The following is a 21,883-nucleotide window of genomic DNA, read 5'->3' as shown; positions in this document are numbered from 1 at the left end:
TCCGGGCGATCACAGTAGATAGTGCATGTATCTCTGCTCTAGTCAGGAGGTGTACCAACATCTATCTAGTGCCCCCGTTGCAAGGTACTCTGTACGGATACAGAAAAGGATTCAAAGAAAGAATCCAGATCCCTCGGTCGGGTGGCGGGCTGAGTAGTGGAACATCCATCCGCACCCCCCTCCAATCCCCTCCCGTCTGCCGTCCTCCCACGTCCAGGTTCATGGCCGAATCCAGCACGAAGTAACCGTACGTCCCTGATGATTGATGGCCCTTGCTTCCCTGCTTCCTGCGGGTTGCTGCCGCTGTCGCTCTCGCCGTCCGCCGCCCGCGCATACCGCTGACCGCATACCGCTAGGTTCCGTCCCAAACCCCAACCCAAAGCTTCCTTCTTGCTTGCACTGCTCAACTCTTTTTCCCTTCACACACTTGCGCCTAACAAGCTTTCTCTGTCCAACAACACAAAACACTTGACCAAGGGGCCTCAGCGTCCGACCGGCCATGCATATCCGCTCGCACCTCCCACCTTCGACATCTCAATAGTAGACTACACCCTACATGTACACTTGGTGATGCTGTGCGAGACCCCGCTGGCTTTCGCAAGACGTGCCGGCATCCCGAAGCCCCTCCGAACCATCACTCAGCCTCCGTAACTACGAATAGCTTATTACCAATCGATCCCGGCGCCCTATCTTATACCGGCACCCTTTTGAGGCTCTTTTGTTATTCTCACGAACCCAATCCCTATCCTGCGAGGCCTGGAGCCACCAACGAACTTATCCGATGTATTATCTACGCCGCTTCACCATCTTCCTCGCCTTCTTGGTGTCGGTATCGTTCCTCGCATGGTTCCTGCCCCGCTACCTCAACCCAAACCCGCCAGACCCGGCCAAGCAGCGCGAGGATAAGAAATGGGTCAGCAGCAGCCCGTACTGGCTCGATCGTCAGGCCTGCCGTTGGCTGAGTCTCTGCGGCGTTCATCATCTCTCATGGGACCCAGCTTCTCTCTTCCCCTACAAGAACGACTCCGACGCCGGTGATTTGCGCTTGGAGCTTAGGTCACTTGATGGACGCCATTCTGGGTGGGAGACGGCTCCCAAGAAGCGCTCGCCGCGGGACGACAAGGAAGAGAGGAGGAAGGTCTTGAAGGAGATTCCCGACTATGTTCTCAAGTATGCGCCGCTAGTCCACCTCTACTCGGGCGAGAACTTCTGGCCCGCCGACATTGCGGAACACATTCGGCACATGACGCCCTACTTGGAAAAAGAGGCGTTGAACCGCTCCCTGATTTTGTCGGATTTGCACATGCTTAACAAGGAGGATGGCATGGTTTACCTCACCAGCGATGACGATGTCGAGCAGAGACCCGAATGGCTGCACAGTCACGTTGGCATTCCTGAGCCATGGAACGATGATGAGGACGATGGCGACAAGGAAGAGACGCCCAACAGCCCAGTTGGGGACTCTGAACACCCACGACATGAAACTGAGGATACGACGTGGTTCGACGTATCTCGCGATCACCCCGTTCACCGCATCTCGGACCCTCGTCGCTACCCACAATTCCCAGAAGGCTCCGCCCGCGCCGCCGGCTTCCAGCACCGCCGCCGAGACCAGGGCCAGAAGCCCATTCCCGACACGCCAACCCACAAGCCCGATCAGGAAGGCTACTCAAAGGCCCCGGCCGTCCTCGTCCTCGTCGACAAGGGCTCCGGCATCGTCGACGCCTTCTGGTTTTTCTTCTACTCGTACAACCTCGGTCAGACGGTCCTGACCATTCGCTTCGGCAACCACGTCGGCGACTGGGAGCACTGCATGATGCGCTTCGAGAACGGTGTGCCCCGTGGCATCTTCTTCTCGGAACACGAGGGCGGCCAGGCTTACACGTACAATGCCGTCGAGAAGCGGGGCGAGCGTCCCGTCATCTACTCCGCCGTCGGCTCCCATGCCATGTACGCGCAGGCCGGCGAGCACCCGTACGTGCTGCCTTTCAAGATGCTCAAGGACGTGACCGACAAGGGACCCCTTTGGGATCCGTCAAAGAACGCCTACACCTACTGGTACGACTACGTCCAGGATCTGGACGAGGACCTCGACGACGACCTCGATGACGAGGTCGACGTGGCTAGCGGCCACCGGAAGGAGAACCCCACCAGTCTGTTCCCCACGGCCGAGAACCCCGACGCGCCGACGTCATGGTTCCATTACGCCGGCCCTTGGGGCGATAAGCTCTACAGCTTGGCCGATATGCGCCAGTGGCGCTTGTTCGCGCAGTACCACTACGTCTCCGGGCCGTTGGGTCCCAAGTTCAAGCGGCTCGATCGCGAGAAGCTCTGCATTACTACCCGCTGCCGGATCTTGGATAGCTTAAAGCCCGGACAGACGTGGTATAGTTAGATGAGTTTCCTTTTTGTTACAGGTAATGGTATAGATGAAGCAAAGAACAATCAAACCCCAATGAAACATGTTATATTTAATTGACGCCTTGAATGCATCCATTGAGTGATGAGGCCGGCATACAAGTTCACTTCATGTATCCAAGTAGAACGGGAGGAATGTACAAAAGTGTGACATCTGCTCTCTATTCCAGAGCGCTCAACGGCCCACAGACCGATTTCAAGTCTGGACATGGCAACTTGTAGTCGAAACAAGGTTGCCAGAAAGAGATTGCATGTTACTTGACCCCGGCAAGTACCTTCCTATATCCGACTCCCCGACCGCTCTCGACGGGACAGTTCCGTGCCGCTCCGATCCAAATAGCACGACCAACCCGGCCTCATGCACGCCATCCAGTCTCTGTTACCTAGGTCCCTCAGACCTTGTCAAGTCTATCCTTCCCGTCACGGATATGCATCCAGAAGGTCTTAGGTAAAGTAACATACATATCGGGCAGCAAGACTATAAGAGCCCCCGCGTGTCAGGTTGGCATCCCGACCCGCCGATGAATAGAACGAAGTTCTCCTCTTGTTCCGTGCCTTGAATGATTCTCGGCAGACGTGTCGAAGATCCAACTGGATTCGTATTTCTTACAAGTTCCAGACGATTTCTGTTATTCACAGCCAAAAAGTCGGTGTTCAGTGTTACCCTCAGATGCTGCGTAGTCCCGCCCTGGTAGCCGGCCACTCGCACGATGGTACGGCTACAAGCTTACATCTGTTTCTTTGGCGCTCTTCGCATGAGTCGCTCTGAATAGAAGCACTCGACTCGCTGGAGAGCAAGCTGGCCAAGGTAAGTCTGATGGGCTTAGCCAAGCCTAAATCAGGCTTCAAAGTCCAAGTGCGGTATCCGCCATCCAAAGAAGGTGCCTTGTCAGAGTCCAGGGCATCAAGACAGGGGAAACCACGATGATCAGACACCTCTTGAAATACCTGACAGATTGGCCAGAAAATACGAAAAAAAAGATGAGCTGCCTGTGGCATTATGTAGGACCACCAAATTCGAACTCGCAACCTTTGCAGGACCCAATTACACGTTAATATTTCCTTCACTAGGTCATAGACACATTCAGGCGGTTCTCATGCCCTCCCTCTGGCAAATTCTGTCCTACAGATGTATGGGTCGAATGGTCGTGGTGTATTCGTGGATGTTTATTCCATATCGCACGTGACCTATTCCGGTATGGACCAAGCACTGAAGGAATCTCATCAGTTCATCGTTCTTTCACTCAACTCTAGAGCCTGTAGAAAAGGTTCATTTGTGGACACCTTTCCTGGCTGAAGTCGTACTATCTTATCTTCAAGGGCCCAAGTCGACCCTGAAGATCGCTAGGTTTCCACAACACCACCTCAAGTCATAACCAGTCACCTCAACATCAGCGATGTGAAATCAATTCAAATCATGAAGTCACTATATAGTCAGCCTAGACGTACCGGTCGAAAAACTTTGAAGTCTGACGAGATTCCGCAGCCGTCTCAAGCTCAACCGAATGCGTCCAGACGCGGCTTTCCCTCCTATGAACCCCCTATTCATAATCACCTATGTGGTGGTTTTTTTCCCGGCTTTACAGGCGCAAAAGATCGACCTTAACGGAAGAAGGCTTTCAAGGGAAATCACACGATACGGTACACTTTTTAATTACACAAAACGCGCAATGTGCCCCAAGCGCGCGCTCAACGATAATTACCTGTATGCAACCTCGATTATTGAACAATTTTCCGTCAAGTAACATCATTCATGGAAGGGACTTTCAGCATTGATGGTCTTGGAATGTTGACTTGCAAGTTGCAAGTCCAAGCCATATCCTTTTGCCAAGACAGGCAATTTAGCCATGACTCGAGACGAAGTCTTCTCGGGTTCTTATATTTGGCGACACGCCGGCCTCGACTACACTCTTGTGAATTAGTATATTAGAGTTCCTCAGAGCCCAGCTCCAGCTCCATCGGCATTGGTCTTGCATGTTCAGCCAAGAAGAAAGGCCCAGTGACTTTTAGATTACAGGATGTTGGTACAGGAGCAAAGACTCACTTAGACTATTCTGTAGATAAAGTAAGTACTCTTTTTCTTCCAGTTACAGGTCCGCTCATCTAAAATCTCATTTCAACATCGTAGCTTAGGCTACATAGAGTTAGCTCGTGGTTGTTGGAGTGATTCACAACCGCAGTGCCGGTATGTCTACTCACGAAGTGTGAGCTTTCTCTCACTTGCCCGATCCAAGACATATTTAAAGCCTCCTTCCCCATGATATGAGAGAGGTATACGGCGTAACACGGCGTAACCTCCAAGCCATCTCGAACACCCAGATACCTTAGATCCTCGAAATCGACATGAAGCTATCCGTCCTCGCCGGCATCGCCCTCTTCAGTAGTTCAGCTCTTGGCTTGATGAGATGGGAATGCAGACAGACACCGAACTCTGGTTGGGGCGTAAGTCACAACCTCGTCTTCTATATTCCTACGACCCTCATTCTCTCAGTCATTTGAAAGCAACTAGCATGATTCGGTCAAGACTAACTTCGGAACCTGATAGGCGTCCAACTGCTCTCCAGATGACCAACGTCAGTGCACCACTTCAGCGTGTAACAGCAACGTGAGTTCCATTACATGATGATCGCGCATGCTGTGAATGGATGCTTAATGATATGGACAGTGTCAGCGCGGCGCTCCTTGGAGCAACGCCCGCGGATATGCGTAAGTCTTAACATGTTCACTTTCGGCGGCCTCGACTCTTGCCGAGCCTTGTTTGTAGACATGCTGACGATACTTGCCTCACTGCAGGAACGTAGACCTTGGGAACGCCTGCGACTGCTACTGCTGGAATTGAGGCGAGGACATATGATTGCAAATGAATGTATTCATCATCAGAAGGTCATTAAAAAACAATACGAAAGAGTCCCGATCTCCATCTCACGCTTGCTTGACAGCCATGATATCAACATCCCGATGCCCAACTTGTACTTCCAAAGCAATATCTTCTCCCGATGAAAGTGTTCGTGACAATCTCAGTTGTCCATCAATAAACACATTCCATGTCCCAGGCCCCAAGTTCCTGAGAACAGGCTTGATTGTTCTCGTCAAGCCATCCCACGACCTGACGGTAAGCACCAGCATCCTCTCCTCCTCGCTCCAATCTCCACGCAAGAAGTCAACGCCATCGGCCAAAGTGACTGCATCAACAAACGGCCGCGTCGAGACGTCTTGCGCAGTCCAAGGCCGCTCCCAAATAATCTTCTGCCCGTCCTCGACATTCAACCTTGCGTACCCGATCGCCGCGTTGCCGGAAAACGGGTCCATGTGCGTCCACCTCATCTCCTCGTCAAACGGCTCGTCGTTGCGCGGGTAATACAGCCCGCCGCCCTCCCACTTGGACCCCAACTCTTCGTCCGCGTATTTGAGCAACGCCGTCAACTCGGCTTCCTTGCCTAGCTCAGAGAGCCACTGGACAATATACCCAAACGTGGGCTTGGTATACGGAAAGCCTCCCTTCTTACCCGCCTCGGCCTCCTTGGCATTGCGCACCGCCTGTTCGAGCGTCTCGCGAGAGTCCGGCGCCGCGCCGTCTTCCTTGACTAGCTTTCTGAACTCGTTGCCGACGACAGGTGGGTTCAGACGAATCTCGCCTCCTCCCGTGTTGGTGACGTACCCGAGGGCCTGGTCTTCGTAGTGAGACCTCACGACGGACCCGTTCCACGAGTTCATAAAGGCCGAGCCCCACGCCGTCCATGCGGGATCTTTGGGGCGGATAGTGAAGTCCTGCTTGACCATCCACGCGTCAGGCAAGAGGCCATCGGAGCCGACGAGCCCTTTCTTGTCCCATGCTGCTTTGTACTTTTCCAAAACGTCGTCTACGACCGAAGTGCCCAGACGAGCGTCTCTCAGACGCATTCCGATCAGCTTGCACAACTCGTCAGCGCACAACTCTCAGTTGTCAGTAGGCACATGTTGGTACTTACAGGAAACTGGTTGCAAACCACAAACACCATGTTCGGCTCACAGCATACCCCAATCCACCCGTTCCCCTCCATCTCCTTGAGGATAGCATCCTGCAAGCTGCCCGCATCATACGAGAACTTCTCCGGACCCATCCCAAAAAACAACGGATTCCACAAAAACTCCAACGATCCCGGCCGCTCAAACTCGTCATCGTCAAACAACATCCCATACAACGCCACCATCATCAGCAAATGCCCGCTATACATGATATTCTCCCTCACAACGGGGTCGGCCCACGGCTTCCTGAGCTCCTTCAGGTCCGGATCGGTCGCGATCCCGGCCATGCTCGTGTTGAACCAGTACGCCCACACGGCGCGCAGGAGCATCTTGCGGATCGTCTGGCGCATGAGCGTCTTGTAGACGCTGCGGAGGGCCGGTTGGCGGTGGAAGTGCGCGGCGCCGGCGGCGTAGGCCATGGTCGCGAGCTGGTAGCGGTAGGCGTCGAGGAATTCCTGGAGGGGCTCCTGCGAGCCCATGAGGTTCCAGTCGTTGTCGGGCTGGGTGACGAGGTTGTGGAAGTGGCGGAGGTGGCCTGCTTGTTCTCGTGTTAGTTTGGGGTGTTTGGATAGGTCTGGTGCTCGTGGCTGCTCCTGAGTTTCGGTCGTCATTGTGATGGTGGTGGTTGAAGACATGGCTACGATTCGATTCGGTCTGCGGTTGTGAGAACAACGGAAATGACTAATTTTGGTTTCTACAGAGGCGCGAAACCGCTACATTTGACCAATAAATCACTTCTGTAAGAATGCTGCGAACATCATAAATAAGTCCCAAAAGTTTCACGGGGTTCGGAATTGAAACGGGGCTACCCGCCGCATGATCGGCCGTAACAAGCCGGACTACACCGGACCGTGGACCCCGATCAACCGATGTCAGACGAGGACCAACTTACGACGACCTGGAAGGATTCGAAGGAACACAATCAAGTGTCCATCCTCGGCACTACTCGGCAGGGGTGTTGCATTGCCCGAGCGCCCGGGAGACTCGATGTTTTCCTTCCTGTTGGAGAAGAAGTTGCCGCAGGCGCGGAGTTTAGTCGTAGTCGAGCGGGGATACGTCTCCTGTCAGCATCCTTCTTGCGACTCCCCCGCGTTGGCTGGTTTTCTGTCTTACTAGAAGGATCATTGTTGCCTAAAGAGGGCAATCGTAGTTGTAACGACCAATGGAAGACAGCTACGGATATTTGAGCTGTCAGTTATAGGAACCCCTCCACAATACCTCAGTAGGGTGGCTTTCACTCGATAGTAATCGTGGTCACGCTTCTCGGTGAGGAGGTTTATGTGTAATGTGTGCATTATCGAATTCAAGAAACCTCACTTGGACGTCTTGTCAATGTGATCGAGAAAGGACGCCTGGATTTTTGTCTGCAGGTGAACGGACTTTTAGGGCAAGAGGAAGAACATCTTCTTTATTGCTTCATGATACCATAGCAAACATATATTACCAGCCATGGGCTTTTCAGAACCTCACATGCTTATCTTCAAAGATCAAAAGAACTTGCTTGAAATGCGTTGGAACAATGCAACTCCTCAAGTGAACCTATTGGCAAACCATGAAACACACAAATCCTCACCCCGTACCCAAACTCCAAATGCAGTCCCAGACTCCGTCCAAAGCCTTTTTACCCAGTCCGTCATTGATCTTCGGTATCCATCATTGCAAACTCCCAGACAATTCAAGCCGTAGCTCTGCAATACACCCTCACCACCAAACACGACCTCCTCACTCAAACTTGCCCGACCCAAAGAGGCCATTAACAGCCTGGTGTCTCCTCTCAGCACCCTTCCACTTTCTCGCCTCCCTCCTCTTCTCATTCTCCTGGATCGCCGCTCGGCGCTCATTCTCTCTCGCCAAAGCACTAACACCCGACTTCTTGCTCGCGTTCTTCTTGATTTTGCCATCGTCGCCGAAACCACCGCCACCGCCGCCACGAGCAGAGAAAGCCGCAGCTCCCCCATTGCTGGCTCCGCTGCCGCCAATACCACCACCGATACTGCCGCCACCGGAACCCTGTGAACTCAGCACGGACGAGTTCGTCGTCGCGCGCCGGAGCAGTGCAGGGACCCTGAAGCTGCTGCCGCCGCCGCTGGAAGCAGAGGCGGCGGCGTTGGGCATAGCAAAGGCGAGCTTAGAGGACGTGGTCGACATGTTGGAGGATGACTGCCGCTTCATGGTGAGGCGATCGACGACCACCTGGCGCGAGTTGGTGCGGCGCGGGTTCTTGCCTGGGGAGCGGTTCTCCTTGTTAGAGGGTTGCGCCTCCTCGTCATCCGCCTCGCTGTCCGAGTGCGGGTCCGTGGCAGGAATCACTTCGTTCAGGTCCTCGAGCAGACTCGAGACGGACTCGCGAATCTCGCCCAGGTTGGAGGGCCTCTTGCCGTCCTTTGTCCTCCGCGCGTTGGTGGTGGACGGTACGTTGGCAGCGTTGGAGGCGAGAGGTGCGCGTTGCGCTCCGGGCTGACTGTCTGGGACAGTGGTCTGCTGCTGCTGTTGCTCTTGAGACTGCGAGTCCTCCGTCTCCGTTGGCTCGGGCGCGAAGTCGAGGAAGTCCATCTCCTCATCACTGCCGCGGTCCTCAATGGTGCGGAGGAAGGCCTGGTTGCCGGGTTTCTCGGCAATTTTCTTGATGCGCTCATCCGCGAAGAGGGCCTGCTGCATTTTCTGGAACTGACGACGCTTCAAACGCCGACGAGCCTCGCCGCCGTCGTCTGAGTCAGAGAGGTCATAGTCGGCGCCGCGCTTGCGGCGGAGCATACCGGTTGTGATGTCATGGAAGAGCTTGTCGACCATCTTCTCATCGCTCTGACGCTCGTTGTCACTGAGAATTTTGTTAGCTGAGAATACTAAAGCCAAGACAGAGATCACTTACGCGTGAAGGGCAGCAAGTTTGCGCTCATCATCAGCAGTCATGCCGTTCTCGTCGTCAATCATCTCCTTGACGGAGGCAGCATCACTGTCGTCATCGGTGTCCTCGCCATCCGCACCTCCAAGTCCTGCATACTCATCCTCGGACTCGTCGGCCTGCTCCTCCACCATCTCCTTGGCCTTGCTCTTCTTGCGGTTGTACTCCTCCGCCTTCTTGAGCTGCTTCTGCTTCTTGACAGCCTCCTTCATGACGTTGAAGGCCGTCGTTTTGAAACCGAATTCGTCTACCTCGGGACTGGCCCTGGAGTCCTCGACATCTTCGTCATCCGCGACAGCGGCTACGACGTCAATCTTGCGGCGCAGTTTACCCCTGCGGACGAGGGGCGAATCTTGCACTGAATCGACCTCGGCGTCCCTGTCCAGGACCATGGTATCCACGGTCGACGGGGGCGGCTCGACGAAGCGCTGCTTCAACGGCGTGTAGTCCTGCGGCCCGGCATCCTGAGTGGCATCCATAGAAGTTTGAGTGAACGGGTCGTCGTCGCGCAAGAGGCTGTCAAATCCACGCGCTTGGGATTGGGTGAAATGCAGGCGCACGCCCTCTGCGGAATCAGGCTGCGTGTCGGCTCTCTGGGTATCACCGCCCTGGCTGTCAAGAATCATGCTGTCGTGTTGTTGAGTAAGACCCATCAAGTTGGAGTCGGGAAGGCTGTCGAAATCCGGCATAGGTGACTGAGAGGGGATCGTACCAGGAGCTGCCTGGCTGTCGTCCATTGTACCAGCGAAGATCTGGGTCAGACCCAGACCAGCGGCACCCGTAACGGGCAGTCCGGGAATGAATGTCTTCTTGGCAGAGCGCAATACCGAGGTGGGAACGGCGGGTGATTTGGTGTTGGGTGCAGCAGGGGATTGTTGGGTTGCAGTCCTGGGTCTTGGCGTCGCTTCGATTCTGTCCTCGTCTTCATCATCCGAGATGACTTGGCTCTTCTTTGATCGACGGATGTTGCGCGTGGGAAGACCCATGTCGTCCTCGGACTCGGGATCATTCTCGACTTCTTGGGCCTCAACCTCGGCCTCAGGGTGTTCTGAGCCGCTGTCGTCAGCTTCATTGTCGAACAACGCAACACCTTCCATTTCCACCTCGGAGCCATCATCTTCATCTTCATCGACATTCTCGTCTTCAGAGCCAGACAGCTCAAGCTCGACCTCAACGCCTCCCTCCGCCTCCTCCTCGGAACCGTCGTACGACTCATCGTCACTGTCGTCCCAGACGTCGAGCTCGCCATTCTTCCTCTTCTCCTTCTTCTCCTGCTTGGCAGCTGCTCTCTCGCGCTCCATAATCTCTTCGGCTTCCCTCCTAGCGCGAGAGACAATATCCTCAACCTCTTGCATCTCGCGTTCACGCTCCTCGGCGGTCTGCACGACGATACCCTTCGACTTGAGGTACTCGAGACGCTTTTCGCGCTCGATCTTGGCTTGTTGACGGGCGCGCTGCTGTAGCGTCATCTGCAATTGAGCCGTGGTGATTGTTGCCTTTTCGTATTTCCTCTTCCTCTCCTTTGTCGGCGATCCCACCCGAGCGAGGCGACGCAGATTAAGTAGAGACCGAGATGCATCTGCCTTGTTTCCCGGAGCCCTATTAAAGATGGCGTCAAATTTGCCGTTCTTGGCGATGGCCAACTCTTCGTCGTCGTCAAGGTCAATGACTGCATGGTTTACTGAGACTGAGGGCAGCTTGATGCGGACTTGACGTCTGGGTTTGACATCCTTGACGATAGTCTCTTCAGGAGTTGCAACGGCCTTGCCCTTGCCCTTGTCAAGTCTTCTCGATGCCTCAAACACGTCGTCGAGGGAAAGCATGTCACCATCGTCATCTCGGTCAATGGTGGGCTGCGCGACAGTCGTGGGCTCTTGAACCTTGGCAGGGGAGGCAGCCTTGGCGACAGGCGGGGAGCTGGGCGGCGTCTCGGGGTCCTTCATCTCAGCGTCGGTCTGGTGCGCTGAGACGGGTGTGGTAGGGCGGCTGGAGCTCGACAACTTGGGATCAGACTTGGGTTGAGCACCGAAGTTGAAGCGCTGGAGGAAATCCGCCTTTGTGAATTTCTTCCTCGTCTTGGCCTCGTGGGCAAGCTGCATGTTACGAGCCATGCGCTGGGTCTCGCGAGCCATCTCCTCGACGGCCTTCTTCCCGGCCTTCCTTGTAGGCCTAACGGCCTGGCTGAGCTTCCGGCCACCCTCGTCATCGGTGATGTCAGAGACATTGCCGACGTCCTCATCGTCGTCAAACAGGTCGACGTTGCTGAGGGGCTCGCGTTCCATTCGCTCGGCGCGCTTTCTCTCCTCCTCAGCTTCGCGTGCGAGTCTCTCTTGTTTCTTGCGCTCGACGAGTGCCTGGAATCTGGCGTTCTTTGTGATTGCGGGGAGGGAGTCAGAGTCGGAGGCGTCGTCTGCTGTTGTCGTGGTAGTAGGTTTCACAGGTGACTGCCGGTCCGGAGAAACGAACAGCCCAGGACTCGACCGTGCGGCTGGGCTCTGTGGTGGTGGCGGCGTGGTCTGTCTATCCTGCTTCCTTTGCAGCCGCCGCGGTGCTACCGGGATATCGTCTTCCTCTTCCGCATCCCCCATGGTCGCGTCCTCGTCCTCTTCGTCATCGTCGTTGTTGGAGCCAAGCCGTCTTTGAATCCGGTCCATAAAGCTCTCGGGCTCGTCCTCTGCGTCTGAAGGCTCGGCGCCGCCCTTTAGCTGGGCAGCGAGCCGTCCTCTGGGGCGGAAGACGACTTCTTCTTCCGAGTCACTTGCTTGAGTGTCTCGTGGTGGTGACTTGCTCTTCTTTCGGGTCTGCTTGGGTTCGTCGTCCTCTGAACTCGTGTCAATGGCAGCCAAACGGGCTTCCATTCGTGCCTTCATCGTCTCTGGCGCTGGGCTCGCGCTGGGAGAGCGCGATGCGGCCTTCTCAGAAGCCATGGTGAATGTGGCTATGATTATAGAAAGGCAGAAAGCCGGGTATCAAAACATGAAAAGACTAATGTGAAGTTGCTTGAAGTGCTGTGTACTTGCAGGTACCAAAATTGCGTGAGGAGTGTTTTGGTAGAGGTGAGTGTAGGGTGGTGGGTGGTGGTGGTATTAGTGGAGTGAAAGTCAATTAAGAGCTCTTCGACGCGTCTGGCCGACGCGACGTGTTGGTGTGTGCTACCTGTGGGACGAGACGGGTCGGTGGCTTATCGCGAAACGCGGCACCACTGAACACGCCGATAAGAACTGCTAGGTAAAGTGACGCAGGACCCACCCAGAGTTCACACCGACCGGAGCTCTTATCGATAAGCGTCACAGTGGATGCCGCTGGCTTCGGTGACATCTCGTTACTTATAAGGTGACCGAAGACTGAGAAGACGACCAACTATCCACTACATATAAATGGGAGAGACAGTGAGGGTATTCACTGATACTGTGTATTAATGCCGTGTAATCGATATCGAGAACCGCCCGAGCAGCCAGCAAAGGCAGAACATAGAAACAAATAAATGGGAGAGATTAAAGCATTAGATTCGCTTAACGTAACTAGCGTGGGCCATGGGAGTTCTATTTGGTGTCTACCTCAAAATCGTGAATACACAGGCACCAATGCTACACGGGAAGCCTATATACCCCCCCTCAACTCCATTCCTGTTACCAGAACAGCAGGCGCCCGTCTAGGTCGGCGGGTCAGGTCAAACTGACTGGGTGGTGGAATGGTTTGAGGTCAACAATCAAATCGCCAACCAGCCTACTCGACGACAGGCTTAGCGAAGTACCCGAGTTCAAATCCCAGCATGAGCACCAAGAGATGTAGCCCCCAAATCGGCACCGGGGGGGCGAACTCTTTTTGAATCCTCTCCCAGTAGTTAATCACAGCCTTATATTGTTATGATATTCATTACTTTACCATCGCTCTGAGGGTCTTCACACGGCCATCTCTACTATTCCCCGTCATCCAACCAACCTCCTCCCCAAATCCCTCCTCTCCAACCCAGGCACCCTCTCCCCAACCGACTTTACAAACGTATCTACGGACCACGCCCTCCCATCATCATTGTACCCAAAATCCAACACATAATAACCAACCATGACCACCAAAATCAACGGCGCCGAGGTCACAAAGTACACCCAAAACAGCTCCCCGCCAGGCCCAAACGGCTTCTCAATCGAAAACACGGACGCAGTGTACGCCAGCGGGATGAACACCAATCCCAGCAGCGTCACCGCCTTGGTGCTCTTGGCCTCGCGGATGCTCCGCTGCTGCTCTTTGTACGCCTGCCTGTTGCCCGTGATGCCCGCCAGGCCCGTCACCGCCGCGTTGAGCATTTCAGTCCGGTGGCGTAGTTCCCGGAAGCGGAGGTGCAGGAACTGGAAATCTGCTGAGCTGTCTGACCAAGCGGTGACGTTGGATCGCTCCGGCCCCGTCTTCGGTCCCGGGCCCGACCCCGGCTGCGGTGGTATACCAATGGGCGGCGCAGTGGACCCTGTCGCCGGTGGTTGTGTCGGCGACAACGGGATCCCGAGCTGCAGCATGATTCCTTCCACGTCCTCGAGATACTCCCCCGTCCGCCTTTCCCACCCCTGCATATCGCTCCAGAGCGCTTCGACCTTGGTCATGGGCAGCTTCGCGAGGTCCTGCTTGCGCGTGAGACCCCGTTGTACAGCCGAGAGCGTCGCGCGCAGGTGTTCCGTTTGCTTGAGCAGGTGGGAGGCCACAATCTTGCTCACAAAGACGTTGACGACGGATTCGGGCTCTGCAGTATCTACTAGCCCCGCGTGTGTCTCGAGATAGAAGGCGAGGTCGTCGAGCATGGAAGTTCGCGGGGGTCCGTAGTGGTGGTGCTCGTTCCCCTTTTCCCTAGCGATGCTGATTTGCGATTCTTCTGGGACGAAGTCGAGGTAGCCGCCCTGGTAGGGCCAGGTCTTGACTGGGTGCTCTATTTTGTAATCATCCCCTGTTCGGACACTTCGTACTGGAGGATCACAGAGCACAAGGCCTACTCATGATCAGCGTCAGTACAAGTTGAAGAATCCGACCAGGCAAGAACTCACAATCCCAACCACCACCCCCAGTCCTGCTCGACCAAACACCACACTTCCTCCTCACGACACCCACATTCAAAAACCGATCAAACTCGTCGTCGGGCGAATTATCCCACCGAAACTGCCTCGACACCCCAATATGCCGCCCCGTCGCGGCGCACACCCACCGAAAACTCGTCGGCCGCGTATCAAACGTCACGACCTCGTAGTACTTCATCTCCACATGGTCCCGACTCCGAACCACCGACGGCAGCTGCGCGCCGTCGCTTTCGCCCGTCCAGTTGACGTTGTGCACGACCACGCGCTCATGCTCGACGAATACCGAAGGATGCAGCGAGAAGTGGTGGCCGAACACACCTGCGAATCCAGGGCCGAGTCCCTCGAGGATGTAAATGTTTTGCTGTCCTTGCTGTCCTTGCTGTCCTTGCTGTGATGCTGTATTGTAGTGAAGGTGTGTTTCTAGGTCGGCTGGTTCCTCAAATTGTGCTGTTCTGATAAAGGTGCCGTTGTCGCCGAGGCTGAGCTTGACGACTCGGACGCCGTCATCTGTGAAGGGGATGCGTTGGATTTGGGCCTTGGGGTCGCGCTGTCTAAGTCGAGGGTCTGAGGAACACAGGGGCCGGACAAAGTCATCGTAGGCGCCTTCGGCAAGCCATCCTCCATCTTTCTCCATGTCGACCAATCGAGTCACGAGCCAATGTATTTGGACGATTAACTGGGTATGCTCAATGTAAAGATCGAGAGTGCCGTAAGCAGACAGCAACGACCGAGCCGTGAGTGAGGCGCTGACAAGGGTCACGCTATCTAACCTCAACTCATGAGAATCAGCTCTGAGTCGTGGGGTATTTGAGTAACTTCAAGCTGATGAAAGCAAAGCAGGCTGCCGTAGGATTCTTTGATCTGCGTATCCAGCGGCTGAGAGATGGCGGGATAGAAGTGCAGTCACGCTTCCCCATCCCGCCCTGATCGAAGCTATAGAAAAGTGTCTTTGCCCGATTTGGACACCGAGCGTGGCTCTGCTCACTCCCGGTATTCAGGCTGCCTGATAGGTACGAGTGTCACCCCTCACCTTACGCCAATAATAAATCCTACACTTGCGCGCCCTTCGAAATTATTGCAACTTCTCCGAGGGTAATTCTCTCGTAAAAGAACAGGCGGCGCAGCGACAAACATGCCAACATGGAGTACTCCTCGTCCCTCGAATACCTTAGACCAACAATTGTATGCTCCCAAAATCAAGTAGCTCACTCTATGGCGTTATTGAAAATTCCTAACTCCCGACTTATCAATTAAACGTTTGGTGATTTCTCAAGCATTGTATTGGCTCTGTGCCTTGATCGCCTCGCCGATATTGATCCAGTCGAGCTTTTCTCAGTCAGCCTTACACAAAGTAGATATTGACGCGATGCTAAGACGACCAACTCGGTGTCCGAAAAGAGGGAGACTTACCAAAACGACATTCGCTGTCCTTCCCCACATCCCTCTGCACAAGTTGACCTGCTTGTCAATGGACGACAAGGAATTTGTCTTTGGCGCTTCAATTTGATTGGGGATCTTAATGCCTGCGAAGAGCTCAATGTCGAGGAAGTGGTTGACAAGATACATGTAGCCATTGGGATCGACACCCTGCGGCCGGTCGATGTTGCAGTTGGGAAAATTCGCATTCGTCTCCCCAAACGGAGTCTCCCAGTAGTACTGGAATTCGTCTAGAATGTAGTCGACTTTACTCGTGTCGGCGTGATAGTCTGTCGTACTCAGTCACTGCCCATAAGTTACAAAAGATGCTTAGAGACATACCCATGAAAACGACCAGTCTCGTCCCGTCATCAATCAAAGTCTGAAGTGTAGGCCACTGGTCTATAGCCACTTTCTCCCCAGGCTTGAAGACGTACTTATCCAACCCCGTACTCTTGAAAGTGTCGCCAAATTGAGTGACCGGCATTGCGTCAATGTTAGTGAGAAGTAAGGTGACCACTTCACGCGGATGCGCCTCCATCCAAGTGTCTATCTCTTCGAGATACTTGGACAGGGGCCCCGAGTCTAACAGAGCGCAGTCCGTATGGCACATCTGGATCTGTCCGTCCTTGTTCTGGGTCTGAGCTTGTAGGAAGCGTACGCCGAGATCGAGCTGGTCCGTTACCGACACATATTGATTGTGGGCCGGAGTGATGCCAACAAAGGCACTGTTGTGGGATCCGACAAACGTCACGTCAGAATACTTCTTTGCGCAGAGAGCGTCGTTGCCGTTACAAGCCGCCGCGGCGACAACGCCTACGAAGGCCGGCAGGAAGAAAGCAACGCGCATAGTGATAAGGCAGCGACGGATACAGACGGAGGAATCAGGATCGTCATTTTCTTGAGGTTTCCACCAGCTAGTATATAATCAAGGTAATCAAGCACAGCAATTTTTCAGCCGTCAGGGGTCTGGCGATAGCTTAAAGTGACATCTCGGACGGGTTAGCGAATCAAAAGTCATATCGGACATCTGCCAACACTCTGGACGAAGACCTTGGGAGGCCAACAGACCGAATTTGGAAGCGCGTGTTGATCTAGAGCTGAATGACCCCTCATAATGGAACGGTCCGACATGTGAGCGATGGCACCCAAGAGCCATGTTTCTGCGGACTGTTGCCATTGAAGTGACGGCTCGTGTTCGTGTGATTGGGTCATGGCGTAACCTGGAGATCAGGTAGGTGGGATTAAGACGGAGAGGGGTTCTCGAAGGCTTGAGATGCCTGTCCAGACGGGCAGCTTTGCCACATCCATCGACCAGTCAGTTGGATTAGCTCCTGTGAACTCATGGCCATAAGCTAACGCATGTATGGGCATTTAAACTTGCCATCGACGCTTGGGAACAAAGGTGAGGGGAATAGAAGAACGATTATCGGTTTCTTGGCAACGGGATAGAGTCAATGTGGCCGGCATTTCAACGCTTCGAAGGCCTCCTCGGTCAATGATGCTTGGTCCCTTGTGGCCCATGGCTGCCAACTTCATGCGCCACACCTCTCTTGTTGGAGGATATTGTTGTTGGAGAGGGTGGATTGGCTGCCGTGAGAAGAATTGAAGAAAAGAGGCCTGCTTTAGTCGTTAAGTGAAACATGGAGGTTGACGAATGACGGTCTCGGCACGGGAGGCTTCAAAAGGGGCGGGTGGCGGAAGTCATCAGGGCACGGCAGGCGCACGGCAGGCGTAGAAGGGGCCACTGGGGGCTGCAAAGGCGCTAACGCCGGTAGTGGCAGGGGTCGTTCAGGGGAGAAGCTCTTGGTGGGCAGCTGGCATCCACACTTGCTGACCTTATTCGCTGGGGCCATCTGCAGCTCTATGTGGCTGCAATCTCCTCCTGCCCTCTACGGCAATGTGATCTTCTTCCCCGAACAACGTCACGAGAGACATTGTTGCAGCTACAACCCTCAAACTCGACAACCTCGGTCACTGCTGTTCTTGAAAAATTCATCACGGCATCATCTTCGTTCGCGCACGTGGTTCACCTTCTTGCTGTGGTCCGCCTGCAGATATTGAGGTTACACAGACTCTGGCTATGTTCAGGTTGCGACCATGTTCACGATACTTTCTGCTTGGTGGTAATCCCAAGTGTCTACAGTCGTTCGGGCTGCATCGAGACTTTGCTCAAGAACATCCATACATCTCGGGATGATTCTAGCTTCATGACAGTCTGAACTTATGAAGAACGTCCCTCTTGGCGGGCAAGCGTTGACAACGAGACGAGGCACACGCGTTTGTCGTCTAGGCGCCTACGAAAAAGCATGCACGGCTCACATTTGACGATATTTCCTCTGCTATGATGCTCCAAAGCAAGGGGATCTGGACGATGATCCCTATGCCGCACTGCGAAAATGGGTTCCTTACCGAAAGTTGAACAGGGTCTAGTTCAACCAAGGTATTCACTAGGCTCAACACCTTTTGTCAGGAAATCGTCGCAACTGAATCAGAATTCGCGCTATTCGTCCCTTCACCACTTTGGTCTCCGTCTCATTGAAGCAATTTCGAGGCGCAGTGCTCTTCGCACTTCGGACGAAGCCAAGACACGCAACCTTACGGGCAAGAAGACCTCGGATCGTGACAATGGGATGCTAGCAACGGCCAAAGGAGGCCCCCTTCGTCTTATTTGTCCTGCTAGCCTCCACCGATGGACCCGTTCTACCCGGTAGCTCCGTTTGTGTGTTGCACGCAGCTAGACAACCTTAACGTGCTCCCGGCAGTCGTCTTCCAGAGTATGTCCATTTCATGGTAGAATGGCTCGGTCACTTCTTGTTCCCGATCCTTGTGAGATCTTTGGCCGGGCTACCCTGATCATCGTCGAGCACACCGACCCGGACTTTGGGGTTCATGGTACGCGTACAGCATGACTGACGCGTTGAAATCAACGATCTAGTTCTCCAACTTGCCACTATGAGCTTGGAAAGATTTGTGTATCTGAAAACCCGGGCCGGGTTTGAAGCAATAAGCACGATCTGGTTGACGAAACTCATCCGCATATCGTGGAAGAATTGCACTGATCGATGGGGAGCCTCAACACTGGTGATCTTCGATGAAAAAGACCGTCTAGACACCGAAAGCGAGAATGCGATGATGCCGCGAAGGAGTTCACAGATCAGCATGGCTTCCAAACCCGACGAGCGCGCAGCAATGACAATTCATGAGACAAGCGAGATGGAACCCACCATGACCAGGTCGAGGTCTGGGGATCACCAAAACTAAACAAACTCAGATTGCGACCCATCGAGGCTGCAGATTTCTCACCTGTGTCGCAAAAGGGAGCTAGGTGGCCTGCACAGCCCTCAGAACAAGCATATCCGCCGATCGACGTCATCCCCATTTGGTTATGCTTGCTTTCTTGCGCAGCGGATTTACCGGCAGATCCCCCTCCTCAGTCCCTCACACCGTCGAGTTCGACTACACCACCTTGTCCACCTTGTCCACCTTGCCGGGGCCCTCGGTCGGCTAAACTGCGTAGAGAGCAGAGGGGGAAGGGCAAAGGGGGAAACAACCGTGCGCATCGTGGACGAAACATGGAATTCCTCCGACGTCCGAGTTCGTGCCTCTCTTTGCCTAGAGTTTCGCCAAGGGCTGTCAATCGGCTCGTCGAAGGCTTGTCACAACTCGAGTCGAGACGGCATCCCATTGCCGAGCTTTCGTCCCGCCTACTGGTCCTGCCAAGCCATGTCAACGGCCGGCTGGGAATGTCACAATGTCACGTCGTTCACGTCTCTTCGATGACGGTTCGAAGTTTGTCGTGAACTATCCTCTGATCAACATCCCACCACCACGGGCGCAGGCCATCTAACTTTCATGAGTAATATCGGCCCAGCTCCCTATGGAGAAAGGGACCACAATCTAAGTCTATCCGTCTTCTTTCCGAAGACCGAAACGAAAGCGGAGTCTTATCTACCTTGTGTACGGATAGAATCTCTGCCTACGCACTCTCAACTTCTACCTCATGTGTCCTTCCGCCTCTGAGTGGAACCCGGCCACGGTGAGTCGAGTTGTGTCGAGAGATCCGGGGCCCTTACCCAACAAGGCATGGTGGCATGGCCTCGACGCTCTCCCGTACTCGGAGTATGGATACCTGAGGGGCGCCCACTTGCCTCCCGGAGCTTCCTGAGCACGAATGGAGACGCTTCTCTCGCGAATTCCGTGGTGTTTGGGCCCGTCTCAACCTCCATCAGAATCAGTCAGCGGCGTATCTGGCCCAAGCTCGCTGGTCAGGACCAGCGACCTCACACGCCTCACGTTTGAGGATCTACACCATCCTAGCGTCGTTCTCAAATCTTTTGCAGGGTGACATGGGATGGCCCTTGTCCTTCCCAGGAACGCTCCCGCCGCTAAACCTTGTCCGACATCATCGTCGCCCTCATCGACGCCGAGCCCCAAACAACCGTGGAGACTCCTTAGCCTTACTCCTGAAGAGAGCCTCCTCGCTTCCCCACAACCATGATTTTCAGAGATCTACCAATCGGGTCCGAGATCACCAATAGCTTGTTCCTGCATGATCCATTCTCGCCGTCTTTGCCGGAGGGAAACTGGACTCGGTCTATGTAACTTCCTGGCGCGTGGCGTTTCTCCCTCGCCTGGCCATCGCTCAGGACCCGCAAACCCCTTCGAAACGATCGAAAACCAATCGCATCTTTGGAAAGCTCGTCTTTGCTGGTGCACACAGCCTGCGTCGTCCAGTCGTCAGATCAATGCTTCAACTGATCTTTCGTGAGAAGTCAGCGGCAAGATGCTTCACTCAGGAGAACGACGCAACGGCCGCAATCCCTGGCCTTGGGAGATGGGCCCGTAGTTTGCCAAGCCCCATCAAATGTCTCCCAAGACTGTCCAAGACCTGTCATCCAGAGTATCGACAAGTTTGTATAAGAATCACTCGCATGTCCGGTCAAACTTTCATCTTTTCCCTTCTCATCAGCATCTCATCTTCACTTCAGCCTTCTTTCATCTGCCTTTCTTTCCGACACGAGCCCGGAGCTCCTACACGGCCTTTTACACTTTAATAGTACACATTCTTAGTTTTACTCAACTTTCACCAATCTTTTCAACCGCCAAAATGAAGTACGGCTCAGCTCTCCTCCTCGCGGCTTTCGCTGCCACCAACGTCTTTGCCCACGGTGTCATCGACGGTGTTCAGGGTGCCAACGGTGTCAACCTTCCCGGTCTTTCTTGTAAGTCATCAAACCACATCGAAAAGACACAAAGAGCTCCTACTAACAGTTTCCAGTGATCGATGATACTCCTCGTGACTGCGCCTCTCCCCGCTGCGGCTCCGAGGCCGATACCTCCATCATCCGTGACCGCGAGCTCGGCACTGCCAAGGCCTCCGCTCTTGGCCGCACCCAGGGCGGTGGTCCCGTCGATGCCGCTGCCATGATGGCAACCTTTATGAACGGTGCCGCCGGCAACACAACCGCCACCAAGGCTGCTCGTGAGATCCACGAGGCCAACCTCGCCCGCCGCTACGCCAACATCGCCGCCCGCCAGGCCGGCAAGGGCACCAAGACCCCCAAGGGTACCGTCGAGACTGGTGTCAAGGCTGCCACCGGTATGGCTGCCCAGCAGGGCATGCCCACCACCGCCGACGACGGCACCATCTCCATGACCTTCCACCAGGTCAACCAGGACGGTGCTGGCCCCCTCAAGGCTGACATTGATGGCACCTCCGGCGGTACCGACCCCACTGCCTTCAAGACTGCCGAGGTCACCCAGAACGTCCCCGGTATCGGTATCGGCGGTCTCTCCGGTGCCTCCACCATGGACTTCCCCGTTAAGGTCCAGATGCCCGCTGGCATGACCTGCGACGCCAATGTCGGTGGCGCCAGCAACGTCTGCGTCGCTCGCCTTCGCAACGCCGCCCTCGCCGGTCCCTTCGGTGGCTCCGTCGCCTTCACCCAGTCCACCGCCGCCCGCAAGCGCGCCGTCGAGTTCAACCTCAAGAAGCGCTCCGAGCGCCGCTCCGCCCGCGACTTCAAGGCCTAAAGTGGTTTCGCACTTTTTTCCGAGCATCGGACAAGTAATTTGCGCA

General features: G+C 54.7%; 8 protein-coding genes across 8 annotated transcripts; 3 read left to right on the top strand and 5 right to left on the bottom strand.

Annotated features, from left to right (window-relative positions):
- Positions 1 to 781: 781 nt before the first annotated feature.
- CCOS01_06043 (vacuolar protein sorting-associated protein) lies at positions 782 to 2,395 on the top strand (the record flags this gene model as incomplete). The annotated part of the gene is made up of 1 exon (XM_060454215.1): positions 782 to 2,395. One exon carries the CDS (start codon positions 782 to 784, stop codon positions 2,393 to 2,395), a length of 1,614 nt encoding a protein of 537 aa, XP_060315987.1.
- A 2,366-nt stretch (positions 2,396 to 4,761) lies between these two features.
- CCOS01_06042 (uncharacterized protein) lies at positions 4,762 to 5,257 on the top strand (the record flags this gene model as incomplete). The annotated part of the gene is made up of 4 exons (XM_060454214.1): positions 4,762 to 4,860; positions 4,964 to 5,023; positions 5,084 to 5,124; positions 5,212 to 5,257. 4 exons carry the CDS (start codon positions 4,762 to 4,764, stop codon positions 5,255 to 5,257), a joined length of 246 nt encoding a protein of 81 aa, XP_060315986.1.
- An 83-nt stretch (positions 5,258 to 5,340) lies between these two features.
- CCOS01_06041 (uncharacterized protein) lies at positions 5,341 to 7,058 on the bottom strand (the record flags this gene model as incomplete). Its single annotated transcript, XM_060454213.1, has 2 exons — positions 5,341 to 6,327; positions 6,387 to 7,058. 2 exons carry the CDS (start codon positions 7,056 to 7,058, stop codon positions 5,341 to 5,343), a joined length of 1,659 nt encoding a protein of 552 aa, XP_060315985.1.
- Positions 7,059 to 8,145: 1,087 nt separating this feature from the next.
- On the bottom strand, positions 8,146 to 12,252 carry CCOS01_06040 (MRC1-like domain-containing protein; the record flags this gene model as incomplete). Its single annotated transcript, XM_060454212.1, has 2 exons — positions 8,146 to 9,241; positions 9,293 to 12,252. 2 exons carry the CDS (start codon positions 12,250 to 12,252, stop codon positions 8,146 to 8,148), a joined length of 4,056 nt encoding a protein of 1,351 aa, XP_060315984.1.
- Positions 12,253 to 13,254: 1,002 nt separating this feature from the next.
- On the bottom strand, positions 13,255 to 15,019 carry CCOS01_06039 (uncharacterized protein; the record flags this gene model as incomplete). Its single annotated transcript, XM_060454211.1, has 2 exons — positions 13,255 to 14,300; positions 14,356 to 15,019. The coding sequence occupies 2 exons, from the start codon at positions 15,017 to 15,019 to the stop codon at positions 13,255 to 13,257; spliced, it is 1,710 nt and encodes a 569-aa protein (XP_060315983.1).
- Positions 15,020 to 15,654: 635 nt separating this feature from the next.
- Positions 15,655 to 16,651, bottom strand: CCOS01_06038 (uncharacterized protein; the record flags this gene model as incomplete). Its single annotated transcript, XM_060454210.1, has 3 exons — positions 15,655 to 15,711; positions 15,796 to 16,091; positions 16,144 to 16,651. 3 exons carry the CDS (start codon positions 16,649 to 16,651, stop codon positions 15,655 to 15,657), a joined length of 861 nt encoding a protein of 286 aa, XP_060315982.1.
- Positions 16,652 to 18,608: 1,957 nt separating this feature from the next.
- Positions 18,609 to 18,965, bottom strand: CCOS01_06037 (uncharacterized protein; the record flags this gene model as incomplete). Its single annotated transcript, XM_060454209.1, has 1 exon — positions 18,609 to 18,965. One exon carries the CDS (start codon positions 18,963 to 18,965, stop codon positions 18,609 to 18,611), a length of 357 nt encoding a protein of 118 aa, XP_060315981.1.
- Positions 18,966 to 20,911: 1,946 nt separating this feature from the next.
- Positions 20,912 to 21,837, top strand: CCOS01_06036 (uncharacterized protein; the record flags this gene model as incomplete). Its single annotated transcript, XM_060454208.1, has 2 exons — positions 20,912 to 21,026; positions 21,083 to 21,837. 2 exons carry the CDS (start codon positions 20,912 to 20,914, stop codon positions 21,835 to 21,837), a joined length of 870 nt encoding a protein of 289 aa, XP_060315980.1.
- Between the last annotated feature and the right edge of the window lie 46 nt (positions 21,838 to 21,883).

The sequence above is a fragment of the Colletotrichum costaricense genome (assembly GCF_030867565.1).
Source record: "Colletotrichum costaricense strain IMI 309622 chromosome Unknown Scaffold_5.1, whole genome shotgun sequence".
NCBI classification, from domain to species: domain Eukaryota; kingdom Fungi; phylum Ascomycota; class Sordariomycetes; order Glomerellales; family Glomerellaceae; genus Colletotrichum; species Colletotrichum costaricense.
The sequence above is the reverse complement of the archived record's forward strand: the minus strand, read 5'-3'. Positions and strand labels throughout refer to the sequence as shown.